This window comes from Triturus cristatus, chromosome 3_2, assembly GCF_964204655.1.
Source record: "Triturus cristatus chromosome 3_2, aTriCri1.1, whole genome shotgun sequence".
In the NCBI taxonomy this organism is placed as follows: Eukaryota; Metazoa; Chordata; class Amphibia; order Caudata; family Salamandridae; genus Triturus; species Triturus cristatus.
The window spans coordinates 568,457,298-568,476,402 of NC_140584.1; the positions used below are offsets into that span (position 1 = coordinate 568,457,298).

General features: G+C 48.9%; 1 protein-coding gene across 1 annotated transcript in view; it reads left to right on the plus strand.

Moving 5' to 3' along the window:
* Positions 1–19,105, plus strand: part of RORA (RAR related orphan receptor A) — a 256,702-nt gene that overhangs the window by 185,487 nt on the left and 52,110 nt on the right. Inside the window, exon 3 of the mRNA XM_085648298.1 lies at positions 14,125–14,266. Within this exon, the coding sequence (XP_085504424.1) occupies positions 14,125–14,266 (142 nt within the window). The remainder of the gene's footprint in view (positions 1–14,124; positions 14,267–19,105) is intronic.

Here is a 19,105-nt window from a genome sequence, read left to right on the forward strand (position 1 = left end):
GAGGCCATCCCTAGACCACTGGTCCCTCAACCCCAGAAGCATATCCGCCCGGACGTTGATCAGTTTCTTATAGATGAGCGAGATCGTGCTCTCGGGCATATGGCCATCAAGGACCCGGTCCTCCAAAGGAGAGGACTCAGGCACCTTCTCACCCTCTATGAGGACTGATCGGAGGGCGTGACGCACCTGAATATAGCGGAAAAACTCAGATGGCCCCAGCTCATACTCCTTCTGCAACTCTTCAAAGGACTTCACCCTCCCCTTAATCAGGACATCTCCGACCCTGGAGATGCCGATCAAGTCCCATTTGTCAAAGCCTTTTGTGTGCCAAAGCCTACCCAGTCTCTCAGATTCAAACAGCGGGGTAGCGAGGGTGAGCCTATCCTTCCAGCCCAGCGAGTCAGTTGCCATCTTCCACACACGCACCGCCACACCAGTGGGCCCCGTGAGGGACGATGCCAGGGACCGCGAATACAATGCCCTGTAATAGTTACCACCACGCAGCAACCACCTGTCCATGGCATACCCAGGGCTGAGGGCAGGGCCATAAAACCCATGATTAATCGCACTCAGCTGGGTGGCCCAATAGTACTGTCAGATGTCTGGAAGCGCAATACCCCCGTCGTACCATGGAAGCGTCAACTTTGCAATAGCTATTCGCGGCCGCCCGTCCCACAGCAACGTTCGTTGGAGGCCTTCAACCTCCCGAAAGTAGTTGGCCGGTACCCAATCCAAAGTATTCTGCAGTGCGTAGAGGAACCGGGGAAGAGACATCATTTTGAACAGAGCCGCACGCCCAACGAGGGAGAGCGGCAGCCTCCGCCAGCCCTCCACATCCCGCCACAGGCGCGCTAGGGGGGGGAGCAGGTTCCTCTCATATCGCACGGCAGAGTCCATGGAGATAAAGATCCCCAGATACACGAAGCCCTGCTGAGCAACCTGGATCGAACAAGTTCAAGGGATCGGGGGAACCTCGCCACTAAGAACATATAAATACGATTTACTCCAGTTGATAACGAGACCCGAGTTCCTACCGAAAGATGTGAGTACGTCACAGACCACTATAAGTGATTTCTTGGGTGAGGCAAGATACAACAGGATGTCATCAGCATAGAGCGATATACGGTCCTCGTGTTCAGGCGACCATCGAAGTCCCCGTATATCCGGGTGCCAGCGTATCCACGCAGCCAGCGGCTCAAGGGCGAGGGCAAACAACAATGGCGACAGGGGACAACCTTGCCGAGTACCCCTCCCAAGCTGAAACGGAGTCGACGCCCGGCCATTTACCACCACACTCGCAAGAGGTCCCTCATACAGCAACCTCACCCAGCTCACAAAACCGTGGCCAAAGCCGAACTTGGTCAACACGGCCCACAAATATGCCCATTCCACCGTGTCAAAGGCCATCGTGGCATCGAGAGACGCCACAATCGCTGGTTCACGCAGCGTGCCCGCCCTGGCGATTACACCATGAAGGCGCCGAAGATTTAACGCTGTGTTGCGGTGCGGGATGAATCCGGATTGATCCGGGTGGACCAAGTCACCGAGTACCCTAATCAACCGGGCCGCCAGGATTTTAGCCAGAATTTTCGGCTCTGCGTTAAGGAGTGAGATAGGCCTATATGAGGCGCACTTATCTCGGGGTTTGCCCTCTTTGTGTATAACCACAATCGTCGCCAGTCGCTGATCCAACGGGAGGGCCCCACTCCCCCGCGCCTCCACGAACATGGCGCGCAGGTGAGGGGCAACCCTATCCGGAAACAGCTTGTACAGGTCGACCGGCAAGCCGTTCGGACCCGAGGCCTTGCCCGAGTTCAACGCGCGGATAGCCCCCGCCACCTCATCGACCGTTATGTCACCGTCTAGATCGTCCCTATCTATATCAGAGAGACAGGGCAATGCGATATCACGCAGGAGGTCACGCGAGTCCTCGGGCGGCCTGTCCGACACTGAGGCATAGACCATACGGAAATAATCCGAGAAACACTGCACAATCCTCTCAGGTTCCACAATCACCTCTCCCCCCTCTCCCGTCAACTCCGGCACTACTCTATTGACCCGTTCTTTTTTGTCCAGCCAAGCCAGGAGTTTCCCGGCCTTGTCACCAACATCATACAGACGGCCCTGCTGTTCCCTACCGAGGGTCTTAGCGGCATTCGTCACCAGGTCCTTATACTCGGATTGCTTCAAGCACAGCTCATGCAGTGAGGCCTCTGTAACCTCCTCCTCCAGCGCTCCCTCCAAAGCCGCGATCTCCTCCTCAACCTGCAAAACCTCGCCATCTCTCCGCCGCTTGGCAGCCACTACAAGGGAGAGGGCTTCCCCTCGCAGCACGGTCTTAAATGCTTCCCGCAGCGACACTGCCGAGTCCACGGATCCCTGATTGTCCTTGAAAAAATTATCTACTGTCTTTACCAGCGCGCTGCGCATCTTGGGGTCTCGGAAATACCAAGGGTTGATAGGGGCCACCCTTCCCCCTCCCTCTCGACCCAGATCCAGCCTGACCCACACCGGCGAATGGTCAGATATACCACGCGCCATGTGCCTGTCCTCAGACACCAATGAGGCATGCGCAGCCAGAGTGAGTAGGTAGTCAATCCTGGAAAGGCTACCATGCGCCCCGGAGTGGAAAGTGTATTGGCTCTGTGTGGGGTGCCGGAACCTCCAGCAGTCTATCAGGCCAAGCGTATCTAGAAAGTCTGGAAGCCACTTCTGAGTCCCCCCAGTGTCTCTGGGCGGGTATCTATCCAGCAGGCCGGAGCCAACAGCGTTGAAATCACCTCCCACTACAAGCATACCCCCCGGGAGATCCAGCAGGGCCCTACCCAGATCTGTGAACGTGGAGGCCTGCAGGGCCGGCGGGACATACACCGAAACTAAAACCAAAGTTCTTCCTTCCCACCGCCCCGCCACCGCCACAAACCTCCCCCTATCATCAACAATGGTGGAGTCCACCTCAAATGGTAGCGAGGCTCTGACTAGGATGCCCACACCCCTGGACCCAGAGGAGAATCCCAAATGAGCTATGAATTTATAACCCTTCCTATTCAGGGCATAGCACGTATTACCTATAAGATGCGTCTCCTGCAGCAGGGCAACATCCGGCAATGACCGTTTCAAGAATTGCAAAACAATCCCACGCTTAATGCGATCCCCCAAACCATTAACATTCCAGCTTATAACACTTAAACCCCTACCCCCCATCCCCAAACGTAGAGAGGCCCACCCCACACCCGAAGAGCCACCATGGAACAGTCCTGGAAATAATCACTATGTCTTGCGGAAACAAACCCCCCAACAACAAACCCAAAATCCCGGAAACCCCCCCCACCCTGCACCCCTGCTGCTGCTTACAAAGCCCCCCCAACTTGCAGTGTGCCTGTCGCCCTACCAAACCCAAAATCTACAAAAAGTACCCTAAGGGAGGAAAGAGCTCCCCTCGTCCTCCCACAACCTCCGTATTTACTGCAAGTCATTATCTAAAGTCAATCCGAGTCAGCCCGGTTCCGAAGACATCAACCTTGTTCATCCCGGCCACTGTCCCCGTCTACGGCAGTGTCCTCTTCCGTGCGTCGTCGAGGCAGAGCGTCCAGCCATTCATCCGCCATGGCAGGCGACTCAAAGAAGAATGTTCGGTCTTCAAACACCACACGTAGTCTGGCAGGGAAGAGCATGGCGTATTTCAGTTCCCTCTCCCGAAGCCTCCTCTTCACCCCCAGGAAGCCCTGCCGTTGCCTCTGCACCTGCTGGGTGAAGTCAGGATAGAAATTCACCGACGCGTTCTGGAAGGGGACCGGGCCCGTTACCCTCGAGGCCTGCAGGATAGCGTCCCGGTCTCGAAAATGGAAGAGCCGGGCGACGATCGGCCTCGGTGTGGCTCCCACCTTGGGCCGCCCACCCGGCACTCTATGGGCCCGCTCAACTGCGAAGAACTTCCCTAGTCCCTTAGGCTGCAGATGATTGAGCACCAAGTCCTCCACGAGCAGGTCCACTGAAGTCTCATCCGAGGACTCCGGGACCCCGATAACGCGCACGTTGTTGCGCCTGGCCCGGCTCTCGAAGTCCTCCAGCTGACGGGCGGCGAGATCACTCTCGGTCCGCAACTTACGGACCTCGGTCTGCAGGTCCGAGACATCATCGGCGAGGCCCGTGGTCTTGATGTCCAGGGATTTGACCCGTTCATTTGTTTTGCCCAAATCCGCGCGGATCAGATTAACATCCACCAAGATGGTATCCACTTTGTGCGCCAGGGCATCAAACTGTCTCCCAATCGAAGTCTGCAGCCCGTCGAGTGCACCCATGACATCCTGCAGTGAGAGCTCCGGGGCCAAGGGTGAGGCTGTCTTCTGTGTGTCCGGGGACTGGCTCGGTGCACCCGGTGACCCCTTCTGCTGGGCATAGCGGTCCATGTTATTGGCTTGAGTGTATGCTCCCCGCCTGGTGGCCTTGGGCTTCGGCCGGTCCACCTCTGCTTTGCCCGACATGGTGGGCTCAAGCAAGTCGGTTCAAACAGGACTGCCCTCTCTCAGCGAGAGAGATCAGGAGTGCTCCGTCTTACGATGGGTCGCCAGTGTGGCATGCAGAGCGTCCAAATGATAATAAAGCAGACGGGAGCACTCCCTGGGCTGGGCAGACAAAGGGCGAGAAAGTGAAAGTGAAAGGATAGGGACCTCCGTCCGGCAGTTCACACCTCGCCTGGCCACTGTTGTTCAATTAGAGGCCGGGCATCCTGCCAACTCGAGCCCCTGGCATCCCTCGGAGATAGGCCTCAATCTTCCGCCATGCATAACTCCGGTTCCCGGTGGGCGATTCGACCTCGGGTGGCATCGATCGCCTCCCTGACAAGTCATCTACACAATGCCATGCATACAAACAGGATTATATACAGGATAGACGACGGAGGGCACGAGGGTCTCGGGAGCTCAAAGCTCACGCGGCCATCTTGGTCAAGCGCTAGGCTCCTCCCCCTCGTCTTCCCATCCTACTTTTTAGGTATCGCCTAGCATTGCAGCGCATGTGCTGCTCGCTCAGCGAGAGATATTGTGGATGAGGGGTTTTAGGAAGGGGACTCAAAGCCCCGCCCCTCATTTTCATTGGCTTGCGTCACCGTTTATGCTAAACGGTGGCCTGCCATTGGAAATGGGGTATTTTTGTTGCCGCCTTTTCGTCCAGCCCATCCGGACTAGCTTGTCTGCTTTGCGGCTGTCGCAAAGCAATATCTTATCTTTAGTAGGGGGCCATCTGTTTTCACTCAGCTGCGTGTTTATTTTTGCATCGCGCTCACCTAAAATGAAAGTGAAAGCGCGATGCAAATATAAACAAGCGGCTGAGTGAAAACAGATGGCGAGCGCTTGTTGCTCTTGCTCCCTAGCGCACCTCTTGTTCTAAAGAAGTGCCCTCTCTCTGCCCAGGGCATCTGTCCGAGTGAATGAATCATAGTGTCTGGAGGCACTGACTGTGAAGAACCCGCGGTGCTTTCGTGTCACCCGCGATGTTATGCTGTGTAATTGGTTTAATGGGAGAGTGTTTTTCTTGGCCTCGTGTAACCAGCTTCTTTGCCCCGTGTCATTTTTAGCTTCGTAGATATTTTTAACTAGCGCAGCCTGCATCGTGAGAACATCCAGGGGCCCTGGTTGGGGCCAAAACAAACTTGTGATTGGCTCTCGGTTCTCCCTCTCATACACGTCAGACACTTACGCGCCACTCGCCAGTCACCCCCCTTTTTAATTTTGGAAAATCGGGGGCCGATGGTTCCTGGACTGACAGCTGCTGGCTGGAGGCCGTTGAGCAAGTGAAGGGTTCACTGTTGGTAACCGCGGTCCAGTCCACTAATACTGACCGGAGGGGGCGTGCTGTATTATACCCCTAAAGCCCCACCGGAGCTGCTGGGCTCCGTTCGGATCCTTCCATCCACCCACCCCTCCCCTCTCCTTCATGTATCGCCGCTTCGCCATCCTGGGCAGTTTCCCTTTTGGAATAGCCCATCGGACCACTTAGGGTTGGAGGCACTGACTGTGAAGAACCCACTGTGCTGTTGTGTCACCCGTGATGTTATGCTCTGTAATCGGTTTAATGGGAGAGTGTTTTTCTTGGCCTCGTATCACCAGCTTCTTTGCGGCCTGTGTTGTTTTTAGCATCATCAATATTTTTAACAAGTGCAGCCTACATCATGAGAACATCTGGGCACCCTTGTTGGGGCCAAAACAAACTCGTGATTGGCACTCGGTTCTCCCTCTCATACACGTCAGACACTTACGCACCACTCGCCAGTCACCCCCCTTTTTAATTTTGGGAAATTGGGGGGGGCGACGGTTTCCGTGGCTGACAGCTGCTGGCTGGAGGCCGTTGTGCAAGAGAATGGTTCACTGTTGGTAACCGTGGTCCAGTCCACTAATACTGACCGGAGGGGGCGTGCTGTATTATACCCCTGCCCCCCAACAACCCCACCGGAACTGCTGGGCTCCATTCAGACCCTTCTGCCCTCCCCCCCCCCCCCCCCCCTTCATGTATCGCCCCTTCACCATCCTGGGTAGTTTCCCTTTTGGAATGGCCTGTCAGACCACTTGGGGTGCTTTGAACAATCAGCCTATTCTTTCGGGGCCGTCAGGCGCGGTCAGCGCCTCGTGATATTGCTCGGACGTCGGTGCGCTAAGGCCCTACATGGGCTGGTGGTCATTGGGCTCTCTGGAGCTGCTGGGCCGTTTTTAACGCAGAAGTTTCAAGCCAGTGCTGGTATTTATACCCGTCTGGCTGCATCAGGGGCTCCCGGGCCTCCTGGTGACATGTACCGGTGGTGACAGGGAGGGAGGGCGGGGACTTTACTGGCCGGTGCCGTGCGCAGCAGGTCACACTGTGCACAAGGACTCACCCTGCAGTCAGAGCACGGAAGGTAATTAGAAAGTACTTTGCCGCTCCCTCCCTCCATCATCATTAGGGCTCCCGGGCCTTCCGGTGACATGTACCGGTGGTGACCAGGAGGGGGAGCGGGAACTTGACTGGCTGGTGCCATGCGCCGCAGGTCACACTGTGCCAAGGACTCAACCTGCAGCCAGAGCACGGAGGACAATTGGAAAGTTCTGAAATCTGCAGCCTGTAGTCTCCCCGCCACCCACCCTAATACCATCATAATTCGAACTCCCAGTTTTATGGCAATAATTGTTTGAATATTTCCATTTGTATTTATCCCTATTTGTTTTCGCTCATCGAATTGGTATTTATCCATATTTGTTTTGTGTTTTGAGAATAAATGATTGCACTTTGGTAAATTTTTCCCCTGGAAAAAAGAGGGAGGACACAGTGGTGATGGTGTTGCGTGTGTTCGTTGAGGGATGCCTATATTATGTCCCGTGTCCATCTTTTCCCTGTCGAACGTGTTCTCTTCGACATCCTTGATGGTGCCTCATTTGCACTTCCGTTAGACGAGGTGGGGGGGTGGTGATGGTGTGTTGAAGACGTTAACTTTTACACTCTTCCTCTTGTTTCTTGCATTATTTCGTGGTGTGGTTGTAAACTTTTGCAAGCCACGAAAAGTTGAACTAGGACAATCAACGAGAAAGAAAAGTTGGTTTCGGAATCCATGGTAGTTTTCTGCCCTCCCTCGTGCATCGCAAATGTGGGGTACCTCAAAGGGTTCACTAGGTGTGGGCCCTTCACAAATATACAGCAGCTTTGGCAGCGCGTGCTGCACCCACGAGCCCGCGCCACGTGCTATCATTTCTCTGTAGTGGTCAGTGGAGGCAATGATGTAGCAAGTCCACTGCAAGCAAAGTCCCAGCTACCAAAGTACTGGTTTGGGTAGCAAAAGATTGCCATGATTGGGGCGCAGTGAGCCCGCCGCTCCCCGCAGTGTTTACCCTGTGCGTCAGCTCATCTCCCTCGGCTAACGTCTGTGCCGGGCTATTCTTTTTTCCGTAGCTACAAGGACGCCGTTTGAGTAAGCGAGACGAAAGAAAATGCTATTTCTACTTTTTAATTACAATTGCCATGGAGTGGGCTTGTGATGCAGAATACAGTGTCCGGATATTTCACTGTATTGAAGGAAAGCGCATGGTTCATATATGCGAACTACTCGCCCCTTCACCTTCTTTCTTCTCCTCACAATGTTTGAATCACAGCCCATTAAAGAGGACAAGTAGGATGGGGAGCCAAGATTGGGTTAGCCCAGGGCGCTATCTGAGAAAAGACCAGCTCTGATCACCACACACCATCATGCAACAGTACATACCTGGGAAGAACATTTAATAGGCCTCCAACACAGTTCAAAACTGACACTAGTACAAATGCAATGCAATAGATTTCACAGTTACAACAAAGTGAGCTATTACCATATTGCATTACACCATTTGATTAATGCTTCACGAAGAGAAAAAAAACCAATTACATTTACAATGCCAATAGCTCAAAATAATTGAATTGTGAGACCTATTGCATTGTAAATGCTTGTTTATTATATCATACAAGAGACGTTTTGAGTTTTTTAGTTTGAGCAAAGCAAAATTGTTCAGTGACCTAAGGGATATTGCGTCCCAAAAGGCTCAGCTACATACTTTCTAAGTTAGGAAGTTCACAAAGGTGTGTGCTTCGGATAGAGAGATGTTCGGAAAGAGAGATGTTCGGAAAGAGAGATGTTCGGATAGAGAGATGTTCGGATAGAGAGATGTTCGGCAAAGGGAGAAAGGGCGTGTCTGTTCTTTGAAAAGCACTGTAAAGTCTGCGGAGACTAAAATTCTCACTCTGTCAGCGCTAATAAACGCAGCACAGGCCTGTCAGTATTTTGTTTTCGTTAAACCAGAGATTTTAAAAAGATTATAATAATGCTTAGATTGGGAGAAAAGCTGGAAATGAAAAGCAAACAGCGAGGTTCCAATTGTTAATTGCCATCAGAATCACCGAACCTAATGATACATCCAAGTGTTGGCGATAAATCATAGGCTTATGAATAAGGCTCGGTTGTCAGGAGCCTGTGTACAGCCTTTCCATAACGGATGCCATTAGCAGGCGGCTTGGCAGCTGTCAGCTGTTTTCTAGTAATTAAACAGCCAATGAGCAGCTAATTAAGACATATGTGTATACAGAAGTGGAAGTGGGGTATGTTAATGAGCTACAGGAATCAATTCATTAAGTGAAAACTGTCACGCGCCCGAACGGCGGCCAGTCGTCGCGGCCTGTGCGCGTCAGCGGAGGGAGTGCTGATGAGACGTGAATCGTGACATCAACAAAGTGCACTTCGGCTTCCGCGCGCCTAACGAGGGGGCCCGCGCCGCGCTAACTGCAGCACTCAATCATGAAAGCGCGGGAAGAGAGGCCCGCGTGAGAAGATGGCAGCCCTGTCGCCCAGCCCTCCTACGATCCGCGCTTTCCTGCTGACTTGCAGATAGAAACTTGCTTTTTGCCATTTCTCTGTACTTTGTTTTAGCCCTGTAAGGAAAACGCCAAGCGAATTAACTTGGGGAACGGAGATATAATAACGTAAGGAAAGCGTCAGTTCCCTAAACTGATGGGTTTCGTTTTTCATGAACATGTCAGTAAAAGTGCCCCCAAACGGTCATATCCATAGCTGTCTGCTAAATCTTTCCTGGTGCCGCTGATTTTTGTGACTAACAGCCAGTATACCTGTCACGTTGTTTTCTCCAGATGTGCATTTCATCCCGTGTTCGGAGTACATTCCTGGTACGCTAAATAGCTGCCATTGAATAAGTGAACGATCCAATCTGTAAAGTATTGCTGGAGACGAGAACAAACTTTCGCTCCAGACACTGGCCCTCCTGTGAGTTTTACACTGATTGTGGGGTTAGAGAGCTGGTGCTGCTTCTCGGTTAACATATATTCATGATTTGGTGTGATGTGCATTCGTTATCCTGTGGAAATAGTGTCATTAGTGAGAAAGGAGATGGTAGCTTCCATCTAGTCTGGCGTGTGCTAGTGAGTACCAACCAGCAAGCCCCCTTTGGTATTTCTACCGTGAGGTACTTTCTCGCCTTCCTAACCCTTTTTTCTCTACGAACTTTTTTGGAAATCTCTTTTCTTTCCGTGGTGTAGTGACATTAGGTTATAAATTGAACATAAAGACACTTGGATTAGTGGCAGTGAGTCGTGCCGGTGAGGGAGTTATTGAAAAGGTGCTATTCGCCCCTCCAGTGTCTTGAAGAAAAAGGTTGTTGTTCATTTTGAGGCAGGTCTTCTTTTGTTAAATAAGCTTCCATCTAGTCCCCAATGGTTTGTTGGCCAACTGACATCATATTCCCATTACGGATTGCACACCTTGGCATAGTCAATGATCGGCTGTACAAAGAGACTGAAGGATAGGGGACAACCCTTGAACTACCAAGGAGCACTCCCTGTCTAGTACCTGAAGTTCAGTAACTCTCACAGGACCTAAACTGTCTTCCATCTGTTCATCCGGGTTTGCGAAAGTTATAGTTGTGCAGTTCAATGTCTGCTCACAGATTCTTTGGGCAGTTAGAATCACATGGGATTACTAGGTAGTGTTTTTATTTACTTCCACCCTCCGACCTACACCTACTTCCTTCAGGCCTACCCGTACCCTCCAGATCTCCCGTCTTCTCTCTCGCTCACCTCCGTCACACCTACGCTAGTCCTCCGTGGTGTGTTAGTGCGCGGCATCAGTTTGAAAAAATTTGTTTCTTTCGGTTAGTCCCTTTCAGCTGACTGCAGAATCAATCGTTTCCTCATTGATACAGCAGGTCTTTGATTTGAAGTTCAATGAGAGAATTGATGAAATGGCCAGGCGTGGAAGGACTGAGCAGACAAAACTGTTCGTGAATGGGTTGGGAAGAAGGGCCATGACAGGCCATGGGCTAGGAGGTGAGTGAGGCAGAGCTATCGAGCACTAGGACGGCAGGAGCAAAGCTGGACTGTCACGGGGCGGCATGGGGAAGATGCTGTTTAAGAACAGTGGAATGGAATGGGAAGGAATGGAAGTTTACAGGGGTCAGAGAAGTCAAAACAGCAGCAAAATAGCAACTTTACTGTTTGGTTTTAATGCTGTAGAAAAATATAGCTTAAAATGACTGAACGAAAATATGGTGGGTAATTTACGAATGAAATAAGATGAAACCTAGGGCAGCTTGTTTACTTACGCCCTCTTCAACACTTATTACTGCCACTTTTCTTATACCAATCACTGTCCACCTCCTCTAATAATACTCCTGCTATCCACCCGTTCCTACCCTGCTCACCATCTCCTCCTCCATCTCTGCTAACTTACAAAGGCACAAAAAGAACATATTGTATTGTTAATATTAAGGGCATTACAATATATATTAAACGTTCCTTCACAGCTGCATCAGACTGCCTAGTTTCTTCATTCAGAACTCTTCCTACTTACTTCTCTCATTAGAGATAGCCCAAAAGGGAGAAATGTCGAGAGTTTCAGCAATGAGCTGTGGAGCAATAGGGAGAAATGTCAAGAGTTAAGCAATGAGCTGTGGCTCCCAAGCTCAACTTGAGGCTTCATAGAGGATGGGAAATCTATGGAGTGCGACCAGCCTGAGAATCCTCCTAGTTAAGTCATGCTGGATGGGTTGCCCGTGACAATATATGTGCACAGTGTAAGGAACACCAAAGGGAAATGTTCTCGTTCTCCTATTTTAAGATCTGTAGGCTGCCATATAAATGATACAACACAGGAGTCAAATTTACTTCAATACAAATAAGACACAGATGATGTTCAGACTTTCTACTGATCAGGTCTCTTCTTCTCTTTCAGCCCAAAAACACAGTAAGAAATTATAAGTTGATAGGGGGTGAGAACTCACTTCAAACAAAAATCCAAGTCCTTGTCAGGGTGAATCACAACAGTCACTAAATAAACCTATGCTTAACACTCTGGTAGCTTCACACAAAGCAGTCAGGCTTAACTTAGAGGTAATATGTAAAGTATTTATGCTGTGCTCATATAGTAATAAAGTGATAACTCAAGAAAAATCCAAAACCAAATTAGAAAAATAGAGTATATTTTAATAAATATAATGACACCAAAATAACAAAAATCCATTAACTAGAATCGGAGAGAGGATTTGTTCACTTTTATATAAAAATAGCAACAAAAAACAGAAAGCGCAAACAGCGGTATTCTGGTTGCAGTAGACAAGGTCAAAGTCAAAAGTGAAGGCTGACCGCAATGCAAAGCGGGCTGGATACAGGTACCAGGTTTGTCCTGGTTGAAAGTTTACCTTCTGGCTGAGAAACGTTTCTGGAGAAAAAGTGGTCGTCAACGGGCAGGGCAATCTGCAAGCTAGATCCGAAGCGGGGCTCAATGAAGGGAATGTAATGGATAGTGGGGTCATGGTACAGTCATCGATAAAGGTGAGAAAGCTCGGAGTAGGAGATGTCCGAAGTCTGGCTCAAGTAAGGTCAAAATGACATGGCCATGTGTGCCTCCAAAACCTTTTTTTTTTGCATGTCTTCTCCTTGTGTAGTTAGTTGGAAAGCAGATTTATGGCTTGTTTCCTTGTCTATATCTTCTGTGGTTCTACTTAATCTGATGAAAAATATAGCTAAGCAAAAAATATTTTAGTTTATTAAAAAAAAAAACGGGACTATCAGCTGGAAGCAAAAACCTAACAAGGGCGTTCTTCTTTCACCGCTCTCCTCAAGTTCCTCTGCTGACAGGATGAAATGCCCCCTTCCACACACACACACTTTAAGCGGTTAATGGAGGGGAGGTTCATAAACAGGTGTAAGCCGAGGCCAGTTTGCAAATATAAAATATAGTTTGTTTCGTTAAGATTATTTGTCTCTGGTAACTATACCATGGCAGTTAGGTGGGAACGCCGTAAAATGGAAGCAGATGAACTGACGCAGGATTTGTGAGTTTGCTTCAGACCCTAAACCAAAAACTGTAGCCACAGTGGCGAACTCTCTCCACACCCCCCCTTTCCCCATCACAGAATGTGCAGAGGGGACCCCGAGTACCCCATATCTCACAGGTATTCACTAGCATTAGGCTAAGTGGGGGACCCCTAATGGGTGTGGGCCCTCTCAAGGGTTAATGCAGCCCCCCCTTCCAAGCTGCAGTGGCCCGCACTGATGTTGTTCTCCTTTGCGTTTAACACTTTTTATAGACTTATGATCGGACTAGTATGTCGGCCTGACTTTGCTTATAAAGCAGCTCCTGTTTCACACATCCTTCTCTTGGCAGTTCCAGGTTGACACCTCGCGTGTCACATTCTTCCTCTTGAACTCTATTTGCTTTGATATGGCAGATGGTGCCCGTGCTTCGTAAAGTACCTGTTTAAAGTGATCTATTTCTGCCCCTCAATTGATTCAAATTGCGTTCGCGCAATAACTACACTCCACGCTGTTACTTGAAGCGTAAAAGGTCATTTTATTAGAACAAGGTTGCAACAATTAACTTTATTAACAAAAACATAACTGCAAGTATATTACTTTCTCATATTCATACCACTCATTCTCCCCAGCCATCTTCAAACCACACTCCTCTCTTTCACTGTGCGACCTCCTCCATATCCCCATTCTCCGCTTCACTTGCCCTCCGCCATCCTCTCTTGAATTTCCTCCGTTGCTCATTGCATTACGCAATCAGTCACCTGTGTACCCTCCCACCCACGAGGGGTGGATCCGCCCATATGTGACTCACCACCCCTCCAAAGTACTGCTGCGCCAACCGCCCTCAACCTGTCCTAAACTGGCACACTAAATTATCACCCACACCCTTCCCCTATAACTTGTAGGGTGGGTGGGTTGACTAAATTAAACTTCCCTGCCCGGCGGTGCTAGGTATCAGGAAGAGACTGGGTCCTCCTCTCCCGACACCTTCATAGCCCACCCTAATCCCTCCCTTTGCCCAACCTCTTGACCCCCTCCCCACCTTGTCCTTCTGGCCCCTCACAAAGTTCCCCTGGGGGAAGACTTGTCTGCGACCTTCTCTTCCCCCGGAACCCAACAATGTCATCTTCATGACCACTAAACGCATGAGAAGCCAAACACAACACAAGTAATGCTTTTCTGCCCTCATACCATCCCTTTAAGTGCAGAAGCCAGTGAATATTATTTATTTTACCCACAGTGCGAGATATCTCACAAAATATGCTAAAAAGTATATATTTTTTCATTTTTCCCAATATTGTTTGTGTGTTCTAGGGCTTTTTCCGGAGGAGTCAACAGAGTAATGCCACATACTCGTGTCCTCGCCAGAAGAACTGTTTGATTGACCGAACGAGTAGAAATCGCTGCCAACACTGCCGCTTACAGAAATGTCTTTCTGTGGGAATGTCGCGAGACGGTGAGATTCTTATGCAGACATATCAGAAATGTATGCAGGGTTTGAGTCAAAAGCATCATTCCAGGCCCCACAGGTGAAAAACACCTGTTTCTGAGTTAAATGACTTCGGGGGAGGAGGGGTAGTGGGAGTAAGAGGACGAGAATACATTGTAGCGCTGATCTGCTGCCATCTAGTGCTGTAACTGTGAACGCCCGGCATCCTTCAAAATCTATAGATAAAGTTTTGCTACACGATGTCGGGGACTTACGAATAAGGCCCCACTAAAAAATCCACCCAGTTACTGACACGCCTGTTCCTTTCATCTGGTGGATAGCTTATGGGAAACAAAAGAGATCAGCAACTATGACAGGTATAGCAAGGGCTACTTAAACAAGCATTGGCAAAGCCTGTAGCTGTTGAGGGCTATGTTTTTTTAAGCACTGACAAAGAAAACCCCCAGTCCCAGTCGCGAGTGAGTGTGAATGAGTCTGATGCGCATTGGTGGGTACCGCGAGAGTGGGATGAGAGAGAGGCTAAAGAGAAACAGGTAATAACAGTAGCAGTAGAGAGGGGTGAGAAGTGAGAACTGAGGGCAGAAGATGAGATGAAGAGCTGAGACCCGAGGGAAGGAGAGAATGGTGGTGTTAGGGTGCAGGGACATTGAAAAAGTGGGTCTAGGGGCAACATAGTGGAATGAGAATGGGGTGAGCAGGAGAAGAAAAGGAGGACCCCTGCGGATGCGGATGCGGATGCGGAAGCGAGGCCTGTGGCAGCAGGAGAAAAATAAGCACAAGAGCTGGCGATACACAGATGAAGACGAAGTTGAGACTTCAGGCACAATAGAAGAGTGTTAAAGACCTCAGTGAGTGAGGGAGTGTCAGAGGCCGGGTGTATAGAGAGACAGGCAATAGAGGGGCTCAAGGGAGAGCTGAGGGCAAAAGAGCGAGTGTGAGATCTGGTGGCTTATAAGAAAGAAAGGCTGAAGCCCGACAGGCATAAGAAAGAGAACAAGACTGAGGGACGGATGAAGAGAAAGAGACAGAGAGCGAGATTCCCGCAGGCAGGGAAAGACAGACCCAATGATGTGAGAGAGAAGCCTGAAAAAGGAAGAGAGAGATAGACTGAGTGACCATAGCGCATAATAAAAAGAGAAATAGTTTCATTGACATGGGATTACAAGAGAGGGCCAGAGACCTGGTGACAAGATAGACAGGCAGCATAAGGGCACGAGAGACTAGAGCAGGGAGGGGCCAGAGTGTCACACACAGTCTGCGTTCTTCTTCTAGATTCATGTTTGCAATACAAGTGATGGTTCACAGGCCACACATTTTCCCTAACAGCAAAAGCAATTGAAACATGAAAAGCTACATTTCAATTAGACTAATTTCAAAATCAGTAGTGTAAATGTGTCCTGTGCTGAAAATACCTGTGAGAGAATTTAGCTGATATTTCAGTCTAAGGAGTAACAAACACTAAGCTAATATTTTTTGGGAATAAAAACTGCAAACTCAAGTATAGAAAACACCTACTCGGCCACACGACGGCAACAGACTATACCTTTGCAAGCACAGGAATCCCTGTTCTGCTGGAGCAGCCGCTTTCTGCAACAAGTTCTGAAACAATTTACTGACGTCTGCTGTGAAATAAGATGGGGGCGTGGTCTCAGTGTCATTCATAATTGTCGCTCTGTGGCCAATTGGGAATGTTTTTTAAAAGTATTTCTAGAAACAAAATCTTCGCAGGAGAGAAATGATTTGAAAGTGGAAAACATGTTTTTCCTCAATAAAACCTGTGTGCCCTTCATTTATATTCTTGATGCCCAGGTTGTCTACATGTTTTGTTGCCAAACATGACTTCTCCCCTGACCCTACCCACTACCAACAATGATCAAAGGCACCCACCAAGTGCACCTAATACAGGGATGGGAGGGTGGGGAAAAGAAGAACTCTGGTGCTTGTAAAAAAGGGGCAAGGGTCACGTTGGGCGGCCGCCAGGGGCAACAAAGCAGCAATCCAGTAACCTTGCCCATATTTAAAGTGTCCTGCCGCCCCTGACGACTGCCCAGGGGACCCCGCTGGTCATGTGGCAACCAATGGTTGCTCGCTGGGCAGCCCGCAAAATTAAAAAAACGTGGCCACCACTGGCCGCTGAACCTGACCAGTCCAATCCGGCCCGCACCTGTCTCCGTTGCCTGCGAGCTAGCGCCTTGGCCCCTTGCCCATCTTCACAAAACCGAGTATCTACTTGGATTCGAACATCCAACAGTAGAGGTGCCATAGGCAGAGGGAAGACCGGCGTGCTGTAATAACTGCTTGCTGTGAAAAGGACCTGGTATCATCCACTAAGACTGTGTTTTGTGGATACATCGAAGTTCAGTTGTATTATGAGCGAGGTTGCAATTTTATGGAACATGATTTTGCATGGGTAGGCTATGCAGCATCAGATGAAACAAGCATTTGTAATACAATTGATCTCGCATTTACGAGACTTTGAGCTATTAGTACTGTAAATGTTAATAGCTTAAATTCTCGCAAATGCAAGATCTATTGAATTGCAAATATTGTTTGTTTCCAAGCGCCCCATGCCGCGCTTGCACTTAATAGCGGCCACGGCCCTTACTTTAGACAAGCCGCTACTAAAGAAAGGAGCATGGCCTCTATTAAGTGCAAGCGCTGAACGGGGCGATTGGAAACAACTCACAAACAAAAATTGTAAAGCAATAGGTGTCACATTTGCGAGAGTTTAAGCTATTGTCATTTACAATGCCAATAGCTCAAACTCTCCTAAATGCGAGACCTATGGCATTGCAAAGAAGCGGCCGCCATTGTCCCGCCTGCTTCGGAAGTAAAAGCATGCATGGCACGCTGACTTTTGCTGCAAAGCACGCTGTCCCTGCAGCAAGACAAAACTCACTGAAGAAATAGTGCTTACAGGCTACACAACACAGACGGTGTAACAACAGAAGTAAAAGGGCCAGTCCTCATGGGAGGTTACAAATGAAGACAAGGCGGTACTAAGGAGGGACTAACAAACCGATTACCGAATCAGAAGTCAGCATTTACAAAGTACAAAGACACAAGCTGATGAAAAATATAGACGGAGAGTGGGCGGAGCTTCAAGTGAATACTCTAATACAGCATGCCTCGCAGGGCAGCGCATGCGCTGCTCAGGCTCAACCCAAAAAGTTATACTGAGCCAATATTACTTTAGAACAGTCACTTCAATGTGAGGAAACAACTCAAGCCTGCAGTGCAGGGGGCAAACGGGGCCTCACCCCAAAACAATAACATATTCAAAGGGATTTGCTGCACAACATCATCTTCAGCATGAAGAGACAGCCGCCGCCTGCTGTCTAAGGCCCCAAATAGAGTGTCATTGGTCCAATGCTTTATTTGAGCCGGTGGGGACTGGTACTTACTTTTCCTTAACATACTTTAATCCAGAGCAAGAGAGAGAAAAACACAGAAGTGGAAAGAAGCAGTTAGAGGAAGATAGAGGGAAGCAGAAATGAAATGTAACCTACAGGAGAAGGGGCAGATGCTAGTGGGAAGCTCTGCTCTTATCTGTCCTTTCAGTTCTACTCCAGTCTTATGAATGAAATCATGGCAGCACCGATCCTGCCCTTTGTTATGTTGACATTTTGCTCTTGGGAACTATGCACTAAACAGCCCCTGTCATTAAAGGGCTATCCTGTCACGTGCGACTGTTGCAGCACATGCAAGTTTTCAAGTTTCAAAAGCTTTATTCGACAGCATGTCATAAAAGCAAATACATCCTAACGGTTCCATAAATACTAAGGTAAAACAGCTTAAAAATACATTAAATCATTATGCTGGCGGATAACATCAGATAAAAACATCATCAATGAATAAAAGATCTTGAAAGATCAAACATTAAATAAAATTAATAGACATTTCTTGGTGGCAAAACACTCATTGATCAGCTTCAGTGGGTTTCAAAGTACGAAGGCGCAATATCCAAGCCCACCCCAAAAATTTAGCAACAGCAATTACCAAGCAGGGGGTGCAATCAGATTCTAAGATTCTTAAAGATTCCTTGTAGCTACGTGTTCCCAAATTTAGGCATACAGGCTTTATCCATCTACGGCGGGGGGCAATGTATAGCGGACACACAAACAACAAATGGCCAGCATCCTCAATCAAGTCTAAACAATGATGACATTTATCATCCTTGGAGATTGACCATTTGTGGGTGAACGCTTTTACAGGGAGAGACCCAATTCTGAACTGGAAATACAATTTCCTATCCATGGGCCTCTCTATGATATCCCAATATGCCTCATAAGATGGTAGAAATTTTATGTCAAAAAAACGGCCAGTCAAGTTTGAGCCTTGACCAGCACAAGAGGCACATGTCAGGGTCATATCCCAATACAATTTCTTGAGTATTGACTTTGATGGGATACTTGCACTGTTTATATCATTCCATAAATGCCCTAGCTCCAGTTTTGTAAGCAAGTTCTTAATTTCTTTAAGCCAAGTAATGGAATGAAAACAATCAGCCCTAATTATGTCCTTCAGGGCACTAGCATAATGATCAAGTTCCGGCGTTGTCATGATCCGCCGCCAATACAGAAGTGGACGTAATTGTGCCAGATCCTCAATTTTTTTCCTCCCTAGATCATATTTTAATGGGATCATTGGGGTACTTTGGGGAACACCTGTTAGGCTGCGTAAAAATTTATTTTCAGCCAGCCGTAAGCCACTTAGATTTGCAAACCCCCATAGCTCCGAACCATACAGCGATGCACTAATAACTTTCATATTATAAATTTCCAAAGCAGGCCTAATTGGCTTAGTCAATGAAGATCTGTGCTTGGAAATAATTGCACCTGCAAG